The sequence below is a fragment of the Macrotis lagotis genome, chromosome X, assembly GCF_037893015.1.
Source record: "Macrotis lagotis isolate mMagLag1 chromosome X, bilby.v1.9.chrom.fasta, whole genome shotgun sequence".
NCBI classification, from domain to species: Eukaryota; Metazoa; Chordata; class Mammalia; order Peramelemorphia; family Peramelidae; genus Macrotis; species Macrotis lagotis.
Genome location: NC_133666.1, coordinates 427,181,902 through 427,208,139, shown reverse-complemented (window position 1 = coordinate 427,208,139; position 26,238 = coordinate 427,181,902). Strand labels below are relative to the sequence as shown.

The following is a 26,238-nucleotide window of genomic DNA, read 5'->3' as shown; positions in this document are numbered from 1 at the left end:
ATTCTGAGGTCGGCTTTCCAGAAAGAGAAACAATTCTCTATGGCTAAATATTCATAGAAATATACTGGAAGCTGAATATTAAACTAGTTCATTTCTTCAAAGAAAGGCTTTAAAGTTTTAATGACATGTTGATGAAAACCATTCCAGAATGTCCTCAACTAACACTTTAAGGTGGAAGGAAAAAAAGAAAAGAAAGAAGAAATCTCTATCTTTTCCTTTTCTTTAACCCTCTCTTGGGCATAATTATCCTCTTGGGAATCCAGATATTACTGAGTGACAAGATAAAGATGCTTAATGGATAATCTAAAGTAGTCCCTAACTACATAAGCACAGTGGAAGGATTTTTTTTTCTTTAAATCCACCCCAATTCTATATTAATTCTTGTCTTTAGAAATGGCAGCTTTCAGAACCAGAAAATATTATACCCACCAACAATGACATGGGATGATAATCAACTATGATGAACTTGCTCATTTCAGCAGTATAATAATCAAAGGCAATTCTAAAAGATTTGTAACGGAAAATGTCATCATATCCAGAGAAGGAACTACTGAGGAGTTTAAATAAAGGCCAAAACTTGCTGTCTTCATTTTTTGTTTTTTGCAAGGCAATGGGGTTAAAGTGGTTTGCTCAAGGCCACACAGCTAGGTAATTGTGTCTGAGGCCAGATTTGAACTCAGGTACTCCTGACTACAAGGCTGGTGCTCTATCCACTGCACCACCCAGCCTCCCCTGTCTTGAAGTTTTTAAGGTTGTCTTATATATTATGCCATTTTGTCTCTCTAATTTTTCCCCCTTCCATTTGGATTTGATTTTTCTTTCAAATTATTATGTGGATCTATATTTAGCATGGTTATAAATGTAGAGCTTATATTAGATTGATTTGTCAAGGGGAGGGGGAAAAAAGCAAAACTCAAAAACCTGCTCCCCTCAAGAGAAGATTAGTAAAATGTAGTTGGAAAAACAAATAAAATATTTAAGTTTTTTTTAAATGGCAACTTTCCTACCTTTATATCAAATATTTCAATGGCAGTGTAAAATAATTCAAGGTAAATTCATATTTGTTTAAAAACAGCAAAGAACAGAAATTTCTTTGATAATCTGATACTACTTTGAAAACCATAGAACATAAAAAAAGGATATGGGACAATGATAAGACCCTAAACATTCTACAGTCAAAGACAAACAATTAGTCTACCTGTCCTCAGAAGGTGGTTTTAGTAGTATCAAACTTTTCATTGCATAAACATAAAATTACTGGGGAAAGGGTCAAAATTTGGTTTAAAAAAATTAACTCAAAAAGCAAAAAGGAAGAAGACAGCAGAAAACATCTGCTACTGCCACAAAAAAAGTGTTTATGTGTGAGTGTGTGTGTGTGTGTGTGTGTGTGTGTGTGTACATTCATACATTAAAATGGAAATGTAAAGGCTTCCAACCATGAAGAGTTTTTAAAGTTATGAGTAGGGGCGGCTAGATGGCGTAGTGGATAAAGCACCGGCCCTGGAGTCAAGAGTACCTGGGTTCAAATTTGGTCTCAGACACTTAATAATTGCCTAGCTGTGTGGCCTTGGGCAAGCCATTTAACCCCATTTGCCTTGCAAAAAAAACAAACAAACAAACAAAAAATAAATAAAGTTATGAGTACTTGATATTTAAGTGTGAAGCAATTTATATTTCATTCAACCCTTCAAAGTTGAAATTAAATTTATATATATCAAAAAGAGCTTTATCAGCTCAAAAATAAAATAATACTTCTTGCTTTTAATACTGGCACTGTGAATTCAAATTCTCAAAGAGACACAGTTTATCTTAAATAACTTTTATTTATGCCAAACACATTTATAAAATTTTAACCCAACACTTTTAAAAGCTGTCTTGAGTACATTTAAATACAGAATTTTCAGAATACAGAATACAACACTTAAAATTTCAAGCAGATATATATATATGTATATATATATATATATATATATATATATATATATGAGGAAAAAAAGAAAAAGTTCTCACATACCAGTTGTGAACCATTAACTTCTGCACAGCCAAAAGAGCATTATAGCGAACCTGCTGGTCCTCATGATGCATATGGTTCATTACCAGCTGCTTCCCACCAAGCTGCTCAATAACCCTGTGGAAGAGAGGAGACTTTGTGACAATGATGCAATTATTTCCAACCCCTTGCTGTTAAGAAGTAAAAAGTTCAACTGTTAAAGATAAACATTAAGGGATTTTTTAAAGTAAAATTAAAATATTATTAACTGTGCCCAGAACATATGTACTTCTATCTTGCATAGTTTTTTTTTTTCTGAATCTGGGTATCAATATCAGGTATTTATGCTCTATGATGTAAAATCTATTATTTTCAACTTCCACCATATCAATGATTAAATTTATGTGTGTATGCATGCATGTGTGTATGAAAAACTCCATCTTGAAAGAAGGAACTTCAATAGACAAGAGATGAGGATGACAATAATCACAGATCATCTTACAGTGATTTAAGATCTCGAAAAAAGCATTTTATATATATATTCCCATTATATCCTTACAAAAGATAGCTTATTTTCCTACTTTAAAATTAAAAAAGTAGGGATTAGGTGGGAAAAAAATCTTCTATTTTTAAGTGAAAGGACTATAGAAGTGAGTATCTGGTTCTTCATTCTCACTTTATAGAAGAAATTGAACCTGAGGAAGGTGACATAACTTGCCCAAGATCATCTACATGGGAAGGAGGCAGAGCTAAGACTTGAATACAGGCCTTCTAACTCCAAATAAAAATAATGATAGAATTTCAACATGAAAGTCAATAGTCTGTGCTTTCTTTTACTAGGGAATGAGAAGAACTAAAACTTTCTGAATAAAAGAGTGATATGATTAAACCAATATACTGGGAAGCATATTAAAGAAGTATCAGCACTGGCTCTACTGTGGGGCTGAGCATAGAAGACCCTTACTCAGAGGAACCTAGTACCCTGAAATAAGGTGTTACTTTGGTGTAGGTCAGTGAAACAAGTCAGGGTCATTGAGCAAAACACAGGGAAGAGATACTCTCCATTACAGTCAGAGTAGATGCCCCAGGCATGACCCTATTCAAAATTGGTTTGAAGACTATCCTTTCAAATGAATCTACTACCCTGGAGTCCACAGCTAATCTTCCCCAATCACTGCAAGCACGCTGAAGCCAAGGAAGGAGAATTCTTAAGAATTAACTAAGCAGTGGAGAAAATCACAAGTGATAAAAGACAATTTCAATGATTACAAGAAAATTGAAAACTGTTGCACAAATAAAACAACCCTATCTGGTTTTCCTCTTACCTGTTTATTTACCCCTCCAGTTCTACAGGAGGTGTTCACCAAGAATCTAGTGATCATAACAAGTGATTAAGGCAGAAAGAGTTGTTCTGGTTTCTTTTTTTAATATATGAAAAGTTGTAGGGCTTTATTATTTTATCTTGTCCGTGATAATTCATACACCTCTCAAACAAATAGAAGTACTCAAAGTGGTTATGGATTGCCTTCTTGAAATGATGGGTTCCTTCTCTTTAGAGGTCCTTCAAGCAGAAGGTAGAAGACTGTTTGTTGGGAATATCATAGGCTGAAATAGACACTGCTGACATCCCTTCCAACTAGATTTGATGAGTTCAGTTTCGGTTAAGGTTCAGGCAGAATCTCCAGGTAGCAATGTCTTAGAAACAATTGCTAATTTGTTACTGGAGTTGGAGATAGGATGGTGGCAGTGGGAAAGGAATTAAGTCTGGACATTCAGATTTGGGACTAAATACTTTAAAAGTAATTGAACCAGGGGTGGCCAGGTGGCACCGTGGATACAACACTAGCCCTGGAGTCATGAGTACCTGAATTCAAATCCGGCATCAGACACTTAATAATTACCTAGCTGTGTGGCCTTGGGACCTAGCTGTGTGGCATTGGGCAAGTCATTTAACCCCATTGCCTTGCAAAAATCTAAAAAAAAAAAGATAACTGAACCAAAAGAAACTGATGACATCACCATGGGAAAGTATGTAAAGAGAAAGGAAGGCAGAGAAAAGAACTTTCCAGTATTCTTTCACTTGAGCAGGTGGAAGAAATGAGTTAAACAAGAGAGGTAAGAAACCTAGGAGACACCAGGATGGCAGGGGACAAAACAGATAGTGTAATTGAAGCAACAAACATGACCTTTATGCTGTGGTCCAAGGGGGCAAAAAGAGTCGGACACTATTAACTGGAGAATGACTTAAATTCTTATAAATTTGAGTTCTCTATATATATTGTAGAAATAAACTGTTTTCTATCTTTCTGCATTCCTTCTAATCTTGACTTCGTTGTTTTTGTTTATGCAAAAACTTTTTCATTTAATGTAATCAAAATTATCCATTTTACAATTTATTATGCTTTTTATCTCTTCTTTGGTCATAAGTTTCTCCCCATTTCATAGATCTAACAGATTAATCCTTGACTGACTAATGATATCACTCTTTATGTCTAAATCCTGTACTCATTTCAACTTTATAGAGTATGAGATGCTGGTCTATGTCTAGTTTTTACAATATTTTTCAGTTTTCCCAGCAATTTTTGTCACCTAGTGAGTTATTATCCCAGAAGCTAGAGTCTTTGGGTTTATCAAACAGCAAGTAATCACAGTCATTACCTGTTTTTTTAAATACCTAATCTATTCCACTAATGTATTTTTCAATTTCTTAGCCTATACTAGACAGTTTTGATAACTGCTGCTTTACAATTTAATTTTAAATCTGGTATGGCTAGGCAACATTTCTTTGCATTTTTTCATTAATTCCCTTGATATTCTTGACCTTTTGTTCTTTAAGGTGAATTTTGTTACTATTTTCTCTAGTTCTAGAAAACAATGCTTTAGTAGTTTGATTGGTGAAGAATTGAATAAAGTCAATAAATATAATTTTTAGTATTATAGTACCTTGGATTAACCTTGAGCAATAGATGTTTTTCCAGCTTATGTCTGATTTTATTTTCAAAGTATTTTGTAATTGTGTTCATGGGTTTGTCACGTGAGTTGAGATTCCAAGTATTTTATGTTGTCTACAAATATTTTAAATGGAATTTCTCTTTCTATCTTATGCTGCTGGGCTTCATTGGTAATATGGTGATTTATGTGAGCTTATTTTCCATCCTTAAACTGTGATAAAATTGCTCATTTTTACAAATAGTTTTTAGCTGATTTTCTAAATTCTCCAAGTATAACATCATCTCATCTGCAAAGAGTGAAAGTTTTGTTTCCTCACTGCCTATTCTAATTCCTTCAATTTTTTTCTTATGGTGAAAGCTAATTGAATAATATTGAATAATAGTGATGATGATGATGATAATGGAAGAAATTAAAACCATCTATAGACATATGAAAAAATTCTCCAAGTCATTATTGATTAGAGAAATACAAATTAAAACAACTCTGAGGTACTACCTCACCTACCAGATTGGCCAAAATGACAAAAAAGAAAAACAATCAATGTTTTCCAGAGGAAAAAACTATGGATTCCGAATTTTTGTTTTTTCTTTTTCATGTTTTTTGTTTTTTCTTTCTTTCTCATGTTTTTGCCCCCCTTAATTATAATGCTTTCACAACATGACTAACAGAAACAAGTTAAACATGATAATATATGTACAATCTGTATCAGATTTGTTTGCTGCCATTGGAGAGGGGGAAGGCAAGAGAGGACAGAAAATATGGTATTCAACAGCTTAAAAAAGAATGAATACTGAAAACTATCTTTTCATGTAATTGTAAAACAAACAAAAAGGAAGAAAAGAGTTAAAAAAATTTAAAGTGGGAGAATCTGAAAGTGGAAATGTAATGCAACAAGTTTTGTAGCCTTCTATACTGAAGGTTCTGTATTGGAGATTGTAAGAGAAGAGCTACAGGATGAAATATCAACAATAAAGAAGGGTACTAGAAGACATGAAAAAGAAGGGACAGAGAGAGAATAAATGCTGGAGAAGAACAGAATTGAACTTAAGAGTAAGCATAGGAAAGAAAAGTTTAACATGTAAATGAATAGGAAGTAGGAATTTGCTAGCCATGGAATATTCTCTAATCATAAAGGAGAAAAGGAAAACAATTTATGTATAGTCTAAGCTGTAAACTACAAGTAGAACTTAATATTATAACATCTGTAGTTTAAAGTTCTGACTAGTCTATAGAAAAAGTCAAAGGCTGGGGTAGAGCTGAGTCAAAAACAAATCCAGAAAATATGAATTATAAGTAACATGATGCTAAGGCTTCTAATGATATCAGCTACTTCTCTTTACTATTAAAATATCCTTATTCAACAAGAATATTTTCTCATATTATATATATATATATATATATATATATATATATATATATATATATATATATACACACACACACATATATATATATATTTCTTTTAAATATACAGATAACCTACTCAATAAGAAAAATGCTAAATTTGGAGTCAGAAGACCTAAATTCAAATCCTGTTTCTGCCACCTGTGTGACCTCAAACAAATCACTTAACCCCAAGGTGTCAAAATCAAAGTCAATAGGCTGGTCAGAATCAGAATCAGATTGAAATGTTATTAGGAAAAGTTTAAGTAAAAATATAATATAGCAAAGATGATGCTCATTTGCAGTTTTCTAAGTCAGGGATCCAGGGGTGGATACATTTATATTTGAATTTGACAAACACTGACTTTTAAACTCTCTGAGCCCTAAATGTCAAATCAAAAAAAAAAAAAAAGCTTTTTTAATTCACAGACTTCAGGTTCAGAATCCTGTTCTACAGATTCCTAGCCAATATACACTACTCCAAACAAAGCTACCATTAACTGATTTCTCCACTTTAACTAAGTTCCTCACCCTCTAAAGTTCAGTATCTCACCAATGTAACTCAACCTACTTCATTTTTCTTTTACTCACTCCTCTCTGCCCCCAAAATTTGACTATCCCCCTCTCATGTCTATGTTTCTTAGATGAAATGGTGTCCTAGAATCATCTGACTAATTTATTCTTTTTATCACTGGAAATCCCTACCTACTCTGCAAAAGCCTTATCTAATTATGAGACTGAAATACAGTCCCTAAAATGATTAATTGGCTAACAACCAAAAAAAATTGCACTTTTCATACACATCATTTCACTTGTTTCTATTGGAATAGTCAGAAAGAAAAAAAGAACAACATGATATTGCAATATCGGGAAGGTCAAGAAGTTGGAATGCCCAATAGCATCAGGACAATGAGAACTGGAAATACAGATAGCAGCAGTCCACTTTATTCTCATCCATATCTCATCCCTCACAAAAAAGAACTGTGTTCTACAATTTTGTATTTTAAATGCCTAGAAGCACAGTATTTTGCACAAAACTGAAAATTAATAAATATCAACCAGGAGTAGAGTGTGTAATATAAATGGCCCTTTCCCAATATGAAGAATAGCATTTTTAGAGAAATAAAAAAAATTCTATAATAACATTAAAATAAAAACATTGATGTCAGTCATTTTTTCAAATAACTAAAACATCTTTTACCGTTTGCCTCGTGGGTAATGTCGTACATATTCTCCCACATCATGAGCAGCAACAGCTAACACTTGTGGATCATCTGACACCTCCAGAAGCTTTGTCAAGATTCTTTAAAAAAAAAAAATTAATATTTTTTCTTGTAAATTTTAAAATTTATTTTAAACTTAAATACAAAACAAAAAAAGAAAAACATTGTCATATACACAGAAGAACATAAGAGGATTCAATATAAAATAATAAATTTACACTTCAGGAATATAGAATAAACACTACATTGTTTTCAAATTTGTCCAACTTTTCTTTTCTTCTTTCTAGGTTTTCTTTTATTTACTTCTATAAATTTTTTACTTTACTTCCCCCCTTCTTTTCCCCTCCCCCATTCTAAAGAAGTCTACAATTAAGCATGGATATACACACACAAATACATATATTTATAAGCATGTGCATATAAACTCAAATACATAAATATAAGACCATCCAATTTTTATTTCTAATTGTCATCTGTTTGACCAAAGGTGGATATCACCTTCCTTCCCAAGTCTTTCCATATTTTTCTAAATCAATCAATTCGTATTTCCTACATCACAGGAATGTTCCAACATAATCACATCCTATCTGAGAGATTGTCTCTGAAAGTTCCTTCACCCCCAATTTTCTGCATTCCTACTGTTCTTGACTGCATGAGTTTTACACAAGAAAATTTTAATTTAAAATAAATGAAATTTATCATTTTACATTTCAAGAATGCTCTCATCTTAGAAAATAGTGTAACTGTTGTTTGCTGCCATAGGAAGGGAGGATGGTAGAAAATTGTGGAACTCAATAGCTTGCAAAAGAATGATCACTGACTATAAGACTGCCTTCTGGGGGGGGGGGGGAGCAAGATTAGGGGGAAAATTGTAAAATTCAAAAATGAATGAATGAATGAAAGCTAAAAAAAGAGAATGAAATGTTGTAAACTATCTTTTTTATGAAATTGGAAAATAACGAAAAAGAAAAGAGTTGCTACAACTGAACAACTGAATTACAACAAAGAACAGTGGAAGGGTCTACAAAGTGTGGTGCAAATTATCTCCATACCACACTCCATACCTTAATAGGTTATGAACTCTTCCCCTAACCATAGATATGTAATGTAATTCCTTTCTTTGTCTTCTGTGAAATTAGTGTGTGTGAATCATGTATTCATTTAGAATTAAGCTTGATAAATGGTACAAAATACTGGTCTAAAGCTAAGATTCTGCTACACTTCTTTTCAGTTTTCCTAGATATTGTAGTAAAATAATTAAGTTATTAAACATTTCAATATGAAGCTGCTCTGGTCACTTGATACTTCTTTATATTATCCAAATAATCTGTCTCACTGATGGGCTTCTCTATTTTTTTACTAGTACCAAATTATTTTGATTAGTATTGTAATTTGAGCTCTGATATTAGTCAAACCCCTTTCTTACAACATTTTTTTTCATTTTTTCCATTGAACTTTTCTAAATGAACTTCACAATTTTTCCTACCTCACCAAGGAAATCCTAGCGTACAATCTTTTTTATTTTATTGACTTAACTGCTTCATGAGCAATTAATATTTTTCCAATTACTTAGTTCTCTCTGTATTTATATAAGGATTATTTGTAACTGTAGTCATGTAATTCCTAGGTCAATCTGGGCATAATTATTTTATACAATTCTGTTTAAATGGAATATCTTTTTCCACTCTTCCTGTTATGTTTTGTGAATCATATATAGAAATGATTATTTTGACCAACTCTTAAATTTAGTTAGGGTATGGGTTGTTAGGGTTAGAAAGATCTGATTGGAATGTTTTCTAGAGTATAACAATAATAGAAAATATATTTTAAATTTTCAAGTTTCATTAGGAATGTTGGTCTATAGTTTTTTTTCCATTGTGACTCTCCCTTGTTTATGACTCAAGACAGTATTTGTATGAAAGAAAGAAGTTTTATTCATTAATTTTCACAGGATTCATTCATAGATAATCCTTCTCATCTTGGCCCCCCCCCCCTTTGGGAGTTCATTTATGACTTCTTCAATATGTCTTTTTTGAGTTAAGTCCTCCACTATTCTGTTAAACATGCTATTTTTTTATCTTAATAAATATTCAGGCATTTCATTTGTTTTAAGTAATAATAAGTATAAAACTGGGCAAATGTCTTCTAACAGTTTCCTTTAATTCTTCATTTGTTATCCAATTTAAATTTTTACTTTTTGATACTGATAATTTGGATTTTTCTTTTTAAATAAATTACCTAATGACATCCATTTTACTGTTATTAGGTAGCTTCTTTTATCCTTTTCCAAAGTGTTCATTTTATTTGTTAATTCAACAATTTGGAAGCATTTACTGTGTGTGTGTGTGTGTGTGTGTGTGTGTGTGTGTGTGTTGGGTATGCTTTTTCTTTCAATCTTATTCATTTCTTCCTTAGTTTTTTCATATTTTTAAACACTGCATACTCAATTCATAGATCTATACTTCCAAACTTTTGTTGAGAAAAATTGTTTTGTTTCATTCATCTTCAAATCTTGATGACCCCATTGAGGTTTTCTTGGCAAAGATACTAGAATATGCTAATGTTTTAGCTTTCATTTTCCAATAAGACCACAACAGGAAGGTGATGTCATGACAAGTATATGAACTGGATTTGAGTGAGGTGATGGCATGCTAAGTCACCAGCCTCACATTTTCCTCCAGAGCTATCTGGATTCAGTGACCAGATATGAATGACGATGACTGGAGATGCCTCTGGATGCCAGGCAATCAGGGATAAGTAACTTACCCAGGGTCACACAGCTATTAAGTGTCAGAAGCTGGATTGGAACTCCCATTGTCCTAATTTCAAGGCCAGTGTTCTATCCATTGTGCCATCTAGCTTCTCCAGAGTAGGAAATTGAGGCAAACAACATTGGATGACTTGCTCTACTATCACCTTATTTTAACTCTGTGCAAATCTTTATTTCAAAAAATAATTAGAAGAATACAAATAGCTGAATCACACAGATTCAATTTTTATTTGATGGCAATTCCAGTCCAGGTCATAGCTACCAGAAACCAATGTATAATTAATTATCCTTAAAGAGCCACAGCTGAAGTAGCTGAAGATTAATCCATATTAAATAGGAAAATAATGTTGACTACATAATATGCAACTGAAGATGAATCATATTACTTGTATCTTGGGGAGCAAGGAGGGAAGGAACATTTTTGGAACTCAAAATCTCACCAAGATGAATAATGAAAACTATCTTTACATGTAATTGTAAAAAAAAATACTATAAGAAAAAATTTTTAATTCTAAAGACTCTAGCAAAACATCCTTCTAGATATAATTATACATCAGAAAACAACTAGCAATAAAGAGAAATGTGACATTCTCAGTAATGAGATTCTGATGACAAAAAAGAAAAATTACTTTGATGAGGGAGAAATATATATGGAACTTCAGGAAAAACACAGGAAACTCTCCAGTCAATTTAAATCTTTAAAAGAAACATAGAGTAGTAAAAAGGCAGGTAGTAGAAAATGAACCTGAAAGTGAAGCACGATACTATGTGTACAACAATTCACAATGAACTGATATAGGTTATAAATCCCAAAGACAATACATTTAGTTAGAAGGAACAAGATCCAAAAAAGGAAACAGAACTGTTATTTGAAGTAAATGGAATGATTACAGATTCTCAGCAATGAACTTCAGAAGACATCAAATCCAAACCTTGACTAAAAAGAAAAATACCCTGTATAAAATATCCTATAAGAGGTCATTTGGCCTTTTCTAGAACTCCTCAAAGGGTAGGGAACCCATCTCAAGGCAGCTATATCACATTTGAAAAATCCTAATTTTTAGCAAGTTTTGCCATAATACATGTCTAAGTTTCCTGAGGTTCTGTGAACCCTGTCAATTTAATCATTTAGGCTTTTCATTAAGTGACTTCCAGCTACCAAACTGATCATGGTTCTCCCAGTAACGTTTCCTAGTCCTTGCTGTTCTTCACACACCACACTTCAATTCAAGCCTACATGATTTTGCACATGCTTTACTCCATACTACACCTTGTGTCTAGAAGGCACTTCCTCCACTGCCTTCCCTCCACCTTAGAAGCCTTAATTTCCAATAAAATCCCTTTCAAATCCAGAAGACTTTTTTCTAAGCCAACCAGCAACCAAAAAAATCATGTATTTATTTTGAATTCCATAACAATTCTATAACTATTACAATTATCATCATTATTATGGTTTTAACTAGTATTTATATAGTACTTTAATGTTTGCAAAAAAAAAATTTTCATTTTTTTCTAATTTTGTTAATGTATGTTATTTCCAATGAGGATCATTTTAGTTGTACCAAAATATTGGTCCATTGTCTCAACAATATTAATCTTTCACAAAATTATTGTTTCCAAGATGTGTTCTTTAACTCACTCATTATCTTTATTATTAAGTTTTCAGTGATCTACCATGTCTTTTGTTTGTGCTCCATATTTTGACTATTCGTATTGCTTTGTAGTTTTTTTAAAATGTGGTTAGTATCTCTGGTTTAAAATTTCTCTGTGACTTAAGACACATTCTGTTTTCTTAATATTTTTTTAATTTTATTTAAGGGAAAGGGTTAAGTGACTTGCCCCAAGGTTACACAGCTAGGTAATTATTAAGCATCTGAGGCTAAATTTTAATTCAGGTCCTCCTGACTCCAGGGCTGGTGTTCTATCCACTGTGCCACCTAGCTGCACCCTAACACATGCTAATTTCAAAAAATTGTGACAAGGTGATAAAATGAATTTCTTCTAGTAGTTCCATTTAGAAGGTAGCAAATATTTTAGCTCTAATTCTCCAATATGTAATATTTCTCTTTTTTCTTCCTATTATATTTATCTACTCCTCAGAGAGAAACATTAAAGTCACTCATTATCATTGCATTTTTTTTGCAATTCAGCAAATATTTCCCTTGTGAGTTTAGATGCAGTTCTTTTTAATGGATATGTTCAGCAGCATTATATAACAATTTAAAAAAATGGAACAAGCACTGCTTCTTTTATACCTGGGTGTCAGTTTTGCTTGATTTGCTCATCAAAGGCAAGTCCAGCTATACCATTTTGTGGTCAATTTGTCACCAGAAAATCATATATTGGTACCCTGCTGATATGGAAGGGATCCACATCCATAAAGCCAAGGACTCCCACCAACATCCAGGTCATCACCAGAAATCCTATTTCCTAGTAATTCAGGTAATGGAGTGATACAGTTCCAGAAGAGGCAGTGAGAAGGATATCTTTAGACAATCAATATTCCCCTCACTATAATCAGCATAATATATATCAGACCATTATTCATTTGATCTCACAGTCTTCTTCCATTATGAAGTACAACTAAGTAACAACAATTTAAAAACAATACTAATCAGAAGCTACATTAAGAGAGGCTGAATGCCAAGACTCTGGAGGTAATAATCCTGCAATACGCTGTGGTGATTAGACCACATATTCAATACTGTCAGAAAAAAAAAGACTAGTCATAGAGTGACGAATAGGTTGATGAACAGTACATATGCTTCACTGGCATGTGAATGATACAAGAAAATACCTTGCAATGTCAATTTAACCAATAAGCATAATATTTAATGGTAATATTTAATGCCAAATTCATATTAGGACTGTACATCAAGAACTTGGTTTGAATAGTTTATCTATCATGTGGCCATCCTTAAATGTCTATATCTCTATTTGTGATAGGAGGGAATAGTCAATTGGTATTATTCATTGGTATGGGGAACTCCCAAATGAGAAAACTTCCACTCCTGACATGACCAGGCACTTGTAACTACATTTATATTCTTAGAGAGTTGCATGAGGCACTAAGATTAAATGATTTGCTCAGGATCACAAAGCCAGTATGTGTAAAAGGCAGGCCTTGAATACAGATCTTCCTGGGCAGTTCTCTATATATACTATCACACTACTTCTCAATGTCTCTGTTTTGCAAAAATGGAACTCTTGCTTTAAAGTCATTTGGTATTGACAAGTGAGCACTATTAAGTTGGACAAATATTTAATATTAATCAGATACTTGTTGGCTAAATTGAGGAAAGAAAAAGAGAAAGGGGGTAGATTATTTAAGTAAGCAGAACCTTGACTTAAATAAATGTCAAAAATACAAGGTAATTATTTTCATTGTGTACCAAAACGAAACAAAGAAGCTTACTAACAAGTCTTTTTTGATTAAGGTAACTTGGAAAGCTGATACTTGACAGCTTTAATGGTTCTGAAGTTCAAAAACAGCACTTTCAATGAACAGACTTTTTTTATCTCTAAAAATATTTATTTTTATTTAGAAACTTATGGTTAAATGATTTATTATTAGTTCTGATATATTTTAACTAAAGGCAGAAGATGAAATATGCAGTTCATTTTGTGACCTAAAAATCTGACTTGGAAACTACACTAAGCAAATGATCATTGAGATAATAATCTCAACTTCAGGTCACTGACCACAGAAGACAATTATATAGGAAGCATTATTCTTTCCCTGATTAAGTGAACAGACACCTTTCAGTCAGTGGACAGTACTCCTAAGATAGCAAACTGGAGAGGAGAAGGAAGTTTCTATGGCAGGAATATAGTTGTAAGCATTTTCCTCTCATTTCTAGCAAGTCTAACGGTTTATCTAAAAAATTAGTTAAAAACTGATTCTACAGTAAGTGATTTTAAGAATTATGTTGAATTTATCATTCAACTATTCAGTCATGTCACATTCTTCATCATTCTGTGGCCCATACTATCCATGGGGTCTTTATGGAAAGAATACTGGAGTGGCCCATCATTTCCTTCTCCAATGAATTAAGGCAAATGAACAAGTAACTTGCCCAGGATTATAATGTCTGAGGCCAGATTTGAATTCCAGGCCCAACACTCTTATCTGCTAAGTCATCTAGTTACCAATATTATCTTATTTTTAAAATCAGTATCATTATTTTTAATTACCAACATAATGACCAATGATATATGTATAAAGACTTTAATATTTATTGCCTCGTGTGAGCCTCACAACCATCTTAAAAATTAGGAAAACCAAAGAGTAGTAGACATTTTACAAATGGGGAAACTTGAGTCTTAGAAACCATCCACAGTACCTCAGTTAGTAAGTGTCAAAGACCTATCAGAACATAGCTCTTCTTGTACTTTCCAAAACAATACTCCATCTACTACAAAAGTGTCTTTCTAATATGTTCAATAAAGAATATTTTATAAAAAAGCATCATTTAAAGTTAAATGTAATAATATTCATAACACCATATTAAAATTGTACATGAAAATAACAACTTTTAAACAGATTAATAACATAACTAGAACATTTGATTTATCAATATCAAAATAATTAAATCAAAATAATTGGTTTTAAAAACTTCTTTTCTTTTTATTGCCACTAGCTTTTTTGTAATCATATGTACATGTACAAATGAAATAAAAATTGTATCTGCAGAAGCTACATTTGGTTATATTCTTAATTCTTAGTGCATATCCTACAGTAAAATATGTTGCATGGTAAATGATTATTGATTGACAACTTCAATTTTTATCCTACAAGGAAGGCTTTAGAAATCTTCATTATTAAATCAATATAAACTTTAGTTTAACCTCTGATAACTTATCATTGTTCATTAGAGTATTATGTGATGTTGAAAAAAATGGTAACCAAATCTCTGAAATTATAAAATTTTTTAAGGTTTACAAATTGTTTTCTCACAAGAACTTTATGAACTTGGACATGAAACATAAATCCTTCTTATTTTAAGGCAGAATTATCACAAGATGACACAGATTCTGACCTATTATTGTCCTTCAGGCTAAAAGTGCATAAAATAGGGCTAGTTTTCAGTTGAATTTTTATTGAATATAAAAGTAATCAAGTAAGATTTTGGAATAAATGTTTTCTTTGGTATATGTATTTTGATCAGGTCTAGATTTCTTATGAGTTATTTATTTGAAAGATATCATAGCAATTAATTTTATAATATTTAAAATATATAAATGAAAGACTTTTTATAGTGCCATTAGGTGCTTTTAGACCTCCCAAAATGAACCTAGATTCGCATGAGTCAAGTTCCCAGGGGAAAAGGTAACATATATATATATATCCTATTTTGATCTGTGACTATGTCATATCCTTCACTCCAGTGAAATGTAAGCAACTTCAAGAAACATTGTCTCATTTCTGTATTTCTATTTCCAATGTCTGAAATATAGGAGGTACTTAACAAATGCTGGCTAATTTAAAACTTTTAAAGAAATACACTCATTTCAAACTAAAGATTCTAATCTAATTGAAAATTTTTTTTAATAGTTAAGAACTTACTTCAACAGCTCATAGTTTTTTTCATTTAACCTTATAGCATTCTCCCTCCAAAATTTCTCTGATTTGTGAACAGGACTCCATTCCAGTCTTCCTGACTTGAGTTCTGAACTGTATTCATCAAATGAGCTGCAAAAATTTTTTTAAAAATTAAGTTAAGTTTCTAATAATTCAAAACTTGAATCAAGAGATATTACCATTAACCCCCAAGCAATACAAATTCAAATATTCTGAACTTCAAATGAGATATAATCACATAAAAATAAGGAAACTACTAACAATGAAATTTTATAAAATCTTTCAAAGCTCTTTTATAAAATTTAAATAAAATTTATTATCAAAACAGTATGGAACCAGTCATGATTAAGTATGTGAAATCACAAGATAATGACATTGGAATAGAAAAGAAGCTCAAAGATATAGTTTTGGATCTCAGACATCATTTAAATTCCTCATTTACAGATGTTAGAGATATTAAGAGACAGAGCTGGCATATGACCTAATATTCTGTCTCCAAATCTGATGCTATTTTCACTATCAAACACAGGTTAATCATAAGAATGAAATGTTAGTCAACCTAAAGTGTTTGGTATGAAGTACATCACACTTATAATCAATGTCTGTCTTCTAATTCTTTATGAGGAAACAAAGTAAAGAAAATTATATTAACACTAGAAAGTACAGGAGTGTAGCTATGACTTCACAGGTGAGAGACACTTGATAGCATAAAAATTCACAAAATGTATCAAAGGAAAAAACACACCCTTGTTATTAAAAAAGACTATTTGCAGGGCCTGTTCTTAGTAAGATAATCTAAGCAAGTTTTACTAAAAAAAAAACAAACAAAAAAACAGCAGGCTAAAAGTAGAACTAGGAACAAAGGGAAGAAACTGTAGAGCCAGATTTCGGTTTTACCTTAAGAAAAGTTTCCTTGTAATTTTAGCACTGGACAAAAGTAGAATGGGAATCTTGAAAGTGAGGGGATTCCCCCATCTCTAGAGGTCTATTAGAGGTTATATGGCTTCCTCTTGGGAATTCTTGTTAATATTTTGTTACATTTTGAAAAAGGTGACAAGACTTAAATGAAATTCTGTGATTCAATGAAATCTGACTGAAGGGAAGATGAAGCAGTCCTATTATGTTAAGCATAAATATCTTTTAAATAAATGAACATGAAAGGAAAGGCACAGTACAGAATATCTGGTTGCAAACTGAAGGCAAGGAACAAGTAGTCAGTCAATAAACACCCATTAAGTGCTTACCATGCACCAGAAATAGAAAAGTATATAGCTGAGCTGTGTGACCTAAGTAGGAAAATTGGTAGATAAAGTAGTTAATTTCTCAGATAATAATGCAACAATTAGTGGAAGTAGGTAAATGTATATAGATTGTCTTCCTGATAATTTGAGATCTTCATTGAGGATGTATTGAAAGGAATCTTAAACTGAATCAAGATAAGAAAGAAATGACTTGATTAGATAATGCAACTGGAACCTACCAAGTAACAATTTACAAACACTGAGAGAATATGCCCTAAAGACTACAAAGCTGATTTCAAAGTGTGTGTGTGTGTGTGTGTGTGTGTGTGTGTGTGTGTGTGTATATATATATATATATATACATACATATATATATGATAGTCCCAATCTCACAGTCAAGAACCAAGAGCTCTAAAAAAGAATGAAATTATCTCAAAAATAAATTTTTATGAAGGATGAAACAAATGGGGTTTCAGATAAAAAAAGGATGAGCATAATTTAACAGGGCTCTGATGAGCCTGGGTTTTTGAAAATCATTTCTAAAATATGGAACAAGCAGGGTCACATAACCAAGAAAGGATGGAAGAGTAGATAGGTCAATAAGAAAACTTTCAAAAGGAAAAAAAATGAGAACAGATTTGTGAAAAGCAAGAGAACATAAAACTTGCTTTTTAAAAAAGTTGCTATTATTACAAGAAGAAACTAGAAACAGAAAAGCAACTGATAGAGAAGATGTGGAGGCAAAGCAACACTATTCAAACATCTCTTTTTGCTTCTGCATTCTTGGTTAAGAAGAATCATCTTTTTACTGGAAAAGGTTGAACAAATATGGTTAAGGGAGAATATGAGAACTAGGGCAATCACCTAGCCCAGGAAATTGCATCTACTCTTCTATATCCAAATATCAAATATGCCAGAAAAAAATCTTTGCTAAATTTTTCATCATGAAACCAGAATCCACTACCTTTAAAAGAACTGTCAAGAATGAAGCCTTTCCACTATTGTTCTATTAGAAACCAGAAGGGACAGGATTTCAGGGAAGCCTGGAGGGATTTGCATGAACTGATGCTGAGTGAGATGAGCAGAACCAGAAAAACACTGTACACCCTAACAGCAACACGGGAGTGATATTCAACCTTGAAGGACTCACATCAGTGTAACAATCGGGAACAATTTTTGGCTGTCTGCAAAGGAGAATGCCATCTGTATCCATATAAGGAGCTGTGGAGTCTGAACAAGGACTATTCCCTTTAATTTGGAAAAAAACATCTTATTGTCTGATCTTGTTACCTCTTAGACTTCTCTTCTCTTCTTTAAGGATATGATTTCTCTCTCAACACACCCAATTTGGATCAAGGTACAACATGGAAACAAAGTAAAGACTGGCAGATTGCTTTCCGTGGAGATGGGGGGAGGGAAGTAAGATTGGGGGGAAAATTGTAAAAACTCAAATATCTTTAATAAAAATAAATTAAAAAAAAAGAATGAAGCCATTCCAAAAGATTGCAGATGAGCAATGTCCCAAAATTTTGATAGGGGAGATGGGTTTTGTCTTTAATTAAGCATCTGACAATCAGAAGGAATATCTTTGCTATGTTTAGTCTCTCCCCGCTCTCCCCTCCATCCCCCAAACCCCACCCCTACCACAGGTAGAACTAATAATAGTGGGAAAAAGCCTCAACGTATTTAGACTTGATATAAGGAAAAATTTGCTTAAAATTAAAACCATCAAATGGTGGTAAGGGCTGCCTTGGATATAATTTAAGCAAAAAAGTAGAGATTGTGAAGCAATCTTTGTGTAAATTAAAAAAAACATTCTTATTTAAGAAAAGGTTAGATTAGGTCATCCTAGGGCAACTAGGTGGCCCAGTGGATAGAGCACCAGCCCAGGAGTCAGGAGGACCTGAATTCAAATCCAGCCTCAGACACTTAATAATTGCCTTACTATGTGACCTGAGCAAGTCACTTAACCCTATTGCCTTGCAAAAACCAAAAAGAAAAAGAAAAGATTGGGTGGTCTCTCTACTACTGATCAAATTTGAAATTCTGTGTTTCTAAATAGAAATTTTTAATGGTAACATAAAAGCCTTCAACATATGCCCAAAGAATCTAATACAAAAATACAGAATAAGATGAGAACCAGAAAATTGTTAACATGTAAGAAAAATACCTTAAGAGTTTTATGAGATCAAAAAAAACTCAATAAAGCATCTATCTATTGGTGTTACTGCTTCCCCACACTTAAATCTCCATCCTTCTCATTCTCCACACAACCCCCAATCTTCCCTGCAATGCAAGGGGAAAGGGAGGAATTAATGGGTTCCTGAGAGGTAAGGTGGAGAATGGCTCAGGTTTAGAAACAAGAACACTTACACTAGAATCTTGATTCTGACACATCTAGCTGTGTGAACATGAGAAAGGCACTTCTCAGAGGCTACAGGCAAAATTCTTGTGCTATAATTGGCAGCTAAATAGAAAATATAAATCAACTAAAGGAGTTTCAAAACCTGAATTCCTGATACCAATAGTTCTCTAACTTTTTGGTCTTGTGACCCTATTATAGGCATAAAAATTACTGCGGAATCCCAAAGAACTTTTATTTATATGGGCCATAAATATATATTAGAAATTAAAACATCTTAATATTAATATAAAAATAGCTTTGACCTCACAAATACTTCCAGAGGGGGGGTCATGACAAGTACTACTCTTTACTGATAAAATGACAAGTCTGATTCCCAAAAAGGGGAAGGGAAAAGAGAATCTCATACTGCATTAACGGAAGTACAGCACTAAAGATATGTAATAGTCTCACTTGACAATACTCAGTCAAATTCTGTATTTTATATTTATAAGCTGAATATACTGGATAGTACAATAGAATGGCATACTGGATAGTATTCTGGGAAAAGTATACAGAATAGCAAAAAAAGACTCCAATCCACTTAAAAGTAGTCTTTTAATCTAGAAAAATGACACCTGAGTTGGGGAGAGCTAGCGAGCAAGAGAGAGAGAGAGAGAGAGAGAGAGAGAGCGCATAATCCTTCCAATTGTGGAGAGATTAGACAAAATCAGTAATAAGTTCAAATTCACAAGGATAAATAGATAAAAGTTACAAAAAAAGGTATATTTTGGTTCAGTGACAAGAAGACCTTCCAAACAATGAAAAACAATTTTTGAAAATTGGAATGAGATATTTTGTGAGACTTGAGTTCCCTATTGCTAAAGTTGCTCAAAGAGAAACTGGAGGACCATTTATCTGCAGTGTTTTACAGAGAATTCAGGAAAAAGGAAACAAGTTAAACTAAATAACCTACTAAGCCCTTTCCCCCTTTTCAACTCTAAAATTTCTATGAATATAATTACGAGAACATGAATGCTGTATTGTTAATTTACATTTTTGCCACGAATTCAGACTTGAACAAAGACTTTAGGCCCTAAGGTCTTTAGTTTAAAAAATAATAATTAGCCATTAGAAATGGGTGCTTTTTAAAAAAATCTCCAGCTGTTCTGAACAGGGTATGGCTAATGTCTCAGTGCTATCCACAAAATGCCCATAGGAAGTAGTTGACAAAGTAAATGAAACAGAAGGAGGGAGAAAGAAAATGTCCAAGACAGTCATCAGTTTAAGGACTTGGGTAAATGAGTTCCTGTGTTTCAGGTCAACTGACATCAGAAAAAGTTTCAAAATCATATGATGAGCACTTCAGGAAGGTCTTCAGGAAAATTTGTGCTAGGAGTACTTCTTAGCAAAGATGACTCCATGAAAGATAATAAACAAACCAAGGGCTCAGGTATGATAAATAAGAACATCAAATGAGAAAAAAATTCAACATAAAAACCAAAGAGGAAAAACCAGTGAGTTCTTCCATTATGCCCAAAATTATAGGAGTGGAGACTTAAAAATGTTTGGGGATATACCCAACAATTACAATAAAATAAAAACTTGGAACACAGTCAAGAACATTATCACAAAACTAAGTAAAATTCTATCCTGAAAAAAAATGAACCTTACTAGAGTACTTTCAAGCATTCAAGAAGCAAAGACTGACTCTGCCCAATAAAGGGGGTTAAATGACCAAAGACTGAATGGTTAAGGATTGGGGGGAAGAAGGGGAGAGGAGAGAATATGTTTATTCAGAATAACATGGTCTTCAAGGATCAAAGAAAGAAAAACACTGGACCTGGGTGTGGTTTTGCCATTAAAGGAGAAGGGAAAAAAGAAACATAAATTTAGATATGAAAGAGATCTTGGAGGACTCATTTTATGTGTAAGGAAACAAAGCTGGAACAGTTAAGTGATTTCATCAGGTCACACAACTATTAAGTATCTGAGAAGGGATTTAAACAACAGTTTCCTGACAACAAAATCCAATGACCAAACTTCAAAATCAGAAAAAATTTTTAACAAAACAGATAAACAAGGAATCCTAAGAAATTTCTTCTCAAAGATAAATATGATGCTGAAGTCCAAACCAGAAAGTGATAAAAGAGAATTACAGATCAATGATCAATATATCTAAGGAATACTGATACAAAATAATGAACAAAATATTATCCAAGAAGTTACAGAAACATATTCAAAACACTATTATTGTCCAAATGAAGATCAGATTTAGATAAGGAAGATGGGGTTTGGTCAAAATTAGGAAAACAAAATGACTAATATGCAAATACTGTACAATATTTCCCAGAGAGTTTGCCAGCATGGGGAAGGGGGAAGGAAGGCAGGATGGTAGAAAAATGTGAACTCATAAATTTGCAAATGGATAAATGATGAAAAATTACTATTGCTTGAAATTGGAAAAATAAAATAAAATTTCAAATAAAAAACTAAAAGCTTTTGCAAAAAAACTAATGCAGTAAAAATCTGTATAGAATCTGTTAAATGGTATAAAATCTCTGCAATAATTTGTCTGGAAAAAAGATCTAACTACTAATACATTTGGGGGAATTAACATAAATATATCAGAACAAGAGTCATTCCCAAATGATAAATGATGAAAGGAAATAGGCAGTTTTCAAATGAAGAAATGCAGGTTATAGACAGACTATGATATGAAAAATGATTTTCCATGTTAGCAAAAGAAATGTAAATTAAAACTAAAATTCTATCCCATAAGATAAAGATGTAAAATTGACAATAGTTGGCAAACCATTTGGGAAAACCAAACACCAACATTGTATACATTCACCAAATATTTCCAAGATACAAAAAGGATCCACATATACAAATGTATTTATAACTAGCTACATTATTTGTTATAGAAAAAAAACAAATCGGTGTCTATTAATGAGCATGAGCAAAAAGATTGTTGTATACAAATGTAATATAATATTTTATGCTATAAAAAATATAAATAATGGATTCAGAGATGCTCAGAAACTTACATAAACTCATACAAGCCAAAATAGGCAATATCAAGACAATAATTTCCAAGATATACAAAGTATTATAGCTGAAATACTTTTTAAAAATCTGATCAATTCCATGAATAGTCATTACTTCAGAATACTGATAGCAAAGGATGTCTCTTACAAAAAGTTAAGAGATTAGAGATCCAGAATGAGATATAATATTTTTAGATACAAAAGTGTGGATATGTTTAATCTAACTATATGTATTTGTTAAAAGGGAGGGTGGAGGGTTATCTCCTTGGTTGGGTTTGGGAGATGAATTAGTGAGTGACAAAGAAGTTTCTTTCCCAAAAATAACATTCAAAAAAAAAAATTTCTTAAATACCAGAAAACAAAAATATTCAGGAGTCACAAATGAGGTGATCTTGTAACTACCTTGTTTCAAATCTTCTTAGAAGGAATATTTTAAATCAAATCTTATATTTATTTCTTCCACTATACATTTACTTTTAAGGTGATCTTTCCTTTTTTTGTGGAGGAAATTTGGACTTCTGGAGTTTTCTTACCTACTACTCTTCCATCTTCCTAAATAAATTCTTATTCAATTAAAATCACACATGCTCCATTAAACCTTTCAAAATCGTACACCCTTCCAATCTTTAGTCAGAAATAATTTTTTTCCTCTTGGAACACTATGTAAACTTTACTTTTATATCTTTAACAATGCCTTGATCATTTATTACTGAGTATTATATTTACAAATGTCTCATCATCACCCTCCTTTATCAAATTAAAATCTTCCTGAGATATGACTCGACTTTGCAACTAATGCAGGGTGTCCAACATTTTACCTCTTCTGGGCTGCATTATCCAACAATAAACCCCTCAAGGGCAGCATACAGAATTCAACATCCATTCATGAATACAAATGCTATTCACACCACTACCACTAAACACAACAACAAACTTGAAAAGGGGCTCTTCTGGACTAATAGTAGTCCTCTACTGTACACATGCTATGGCCCTCCAGGCAAAGACAGGATACATCTACAATAGTATTAGATTTTACTATATCTGTTAAATTACATTTGGGGTTGGGGAAGGAAAAGAGTTGAATCTTTGTCTAATTTTATTTAAAAATAACAATTATGCAATATTAATGTGCACACTTAAAATCTTAAAATAAATTTAAATTAATTCATGTTACAACATACCTAAGATCCTGGACACTTTCACCAAGTTTGTCCAAAAGAAATTTTATATCTTCACTTATATCTTCATCATCATACTTTTGCTGTTCCAAGTTCTCCAACTGTTTCAGAACTTTACACTGAATCATAGCCAGGGCATATTCTTGGCGAGTTTCTCTTTCAGTTGATTTTTCTAAAAGGTTCTAAATTAGAAAAATGTGAATTTTAAATCAGACTTCAAATATGAGGAACACAAAATATATAAAAATATGTAACTTTGTGGCTTTATATTAAGCATTATAAATGAACATCTACAGCCTGGCTGATAAGTGAAAATGAATATCAGATTTACAAAAACAGGACAAAGTAATTTATATTCCACATTATTGTTAGGAAAAAGTATGAAATATGAAACCATGACTACCCGAGTCCAAACTAACTGACCAAAATAACTAAACAGAGTTCTAACTCTAAGCCACATCACTGATTTTATTTTCTACCTAAAACAATCTTTCTTAGGTTCATACTTTTTTTTTTCCCCCTCACCATTCTCATCAAGGGTCATTATCATTTCACAACTGGATTATTTAAAATAATCCTTGAATTGATGTTACTGATTCTCCAGGTTCAATGCCATCAGATCCATTTTCTCCTAATTCTTTTCATTATGTTACTCTTCTGTTCAAAACCCTTAATTGACTCCCAGAAGAGGGATTCACAGCATCATGGCCAACTTTCTATGACTGGTACTCAAGGTCCTTCATACAGGTTTAATTCATATCTCTCTCACTATACTCTAAAAGAACTATCTACTGTAAGTATGCTAATCTCCTTAGTGTCCCTCACCTATCTATACAAGGCATTTTCACTTCCATACTTATATGTAGTACTTTTCATCTAAAAATCTCCCTCTTTTCTTTCTAGATTTTTTTTCATGGCATAAGGATTAAGTGACTTGCCCAAGCACACTAAGTAAATGTGCCTGGGGTCACATTTGAACTCAGGTCCTCCAGACTCCAAGGCCAGTGCTCCAACCACTGAGCCACCTAGCTGTCCCTTTCTAGATTTTTAAAAGGCATGCATTTGACAGACATAAATATTTTAAAACCTGATTATATAGTATCTAACACTAATTCAAGTGAAATGACACTTCAAAAATACATTCCAAAATTTCAACAAAATAAACTGATAGCAAATACTAAGCATTGCTGATCCTTAGTAATGCCCTGAAAAGTCACAGAAACTGCAATATTAATATTGTACATATACAAGTGTGTGGGAACTTGTCCTTCTTTAAAAAAAGCCAGTAACCCAAAAAGGCGGGGGGGGGGGGGGGGAATCTAATAAGAAAATAGCTTTGTTTAGAGAAATTCAACTCATTTGCTTTTTTAATTAAGAAAATAAAAAGTTTTATCAATGAATTCAAGAAAAAAAACATTTTGTTTGTATCAAATAGGAAAAGAGAATGAAAGTTTATAAACAGAGGACAGATTTTATGGGAAAAAACCTTGTCTATGTTGTAGACTTTGGGGGATAATGTCACTCACGACTTAAAAACTTATGAAAAAAAATTTATAACTTTATGCTTCAGTGGTTTTGTAAACTAATGTTTCCTGCCCAAAAGCCAGATGATATTAGGCTATCTGGGAAACCAGGTAACTATTATATGTCAAAAGGTTAAAGCAGAAGCTAAAATATTGTTTAAATGGGGGGGTGGGAGCTAGGTGGCGTAGTGGATAAAGCACTGGCCTTGAAGTCTGGAGTACCTGGGTTCAAATCCTGTCTCAGACACCTAATAATTACCTAGCTGTGTGGCCTTGGGCAAGCCGCTTAACCCCATTTGCCTTGCAAAAAAAAAAAAACCTAAATATTGTTTAAATGATTAGTTTCCTGTTGCACTTAAAATTCTTTAAAAAGGTAAAAAGTTAGCCTCATCATCAAGTCTTGACCTCACCAATTTTATCATATAACAACTAAATTGATGCTTATAGATTATCTAAAAATTATGACTTCTGTTTTCTTAGCAGCCTCTTCCCTATATAAAACTAAGGCCACCTTGTATTTTTTGTTTCATCAGTTTTCACAATCAAGAAAATGAACACCTACATGGTAATAAGCATCTCCTTAGCTATAGAAGTCTTAAAATAGTTATGACAGGCAGAGAAGAACCTCATACTCCGCTGACCTTCAAATTATGGTGAAGCATCAGAGTAAGACTTTCTTAACTGATGAGTAATCATGTTCAACACATTTATATAGCACTTCAATTTGTAAAATGCTTTGAGGAACTGTATGAGCTAAGTGTTTCAAATAGTTAACAGATTTATTTAACAGATCTCCATTTAACAGATTTTAAAAAAACAGATTCAGGGAAAATAACTACCCCAATGTGTGTCAAGAGCTAGAACTCAATCCAAAGTCTTCTAAATTCAAATCTGATACTCTTTGCTGTACTCCACAAAAACAAATAAATACTACTAAATTCTTCCTATGAAGACAGAAGGTTTATTTCACTCATAAGCTTCTCTACTTATGGAATGAATATTTGGG

At 32.6% G+C, this 26,238-nt stretch overlaps 1 protein-coding gene across 4 annotated transcripts in view; it reads right to left on the bottom strand.

The window, feature by feature from the left end:
• ATP6V1H (ATPase H+ transporting V1 subunit H) overlaps positions 1 to 26,238 on the bottom strand; it is a 132,942-nt gene that overhangs the window by 19,996 nt on the left and 86,708 nt on the right. For all 4 annotated transcript variants that reach the window (XR_012471945.1, XM_074203694.1, XM_074203693.1 and 1 more), the window contains 4 exons: positions 23,713 to 23,891; positions 15,885 to 16,010; positions 7,527 to 7,628; positions 2,015 to 2,128 (listed from right to left, as the gene is read on the bottom strand). Coding sequence is in view for 3 of the 4 variants with exons in the window: in XM_074203694.1 (XP_074059795.1) it covers positions 2,015 to 2,128; positions 7,527 to 7,628; positions 15,885 to 16,010; positions 23,713 to 23,891 (521 nt within the window). In the remaining variant the exon portion in view is untranslated. The remainder of the gene's footprint in view (positions 1 to 2,014; positions 2,129 to 7,526; positions 7,629 to 15,884; positions 16,011 to 23,712; positions 23,892 to 26,238) is intronic.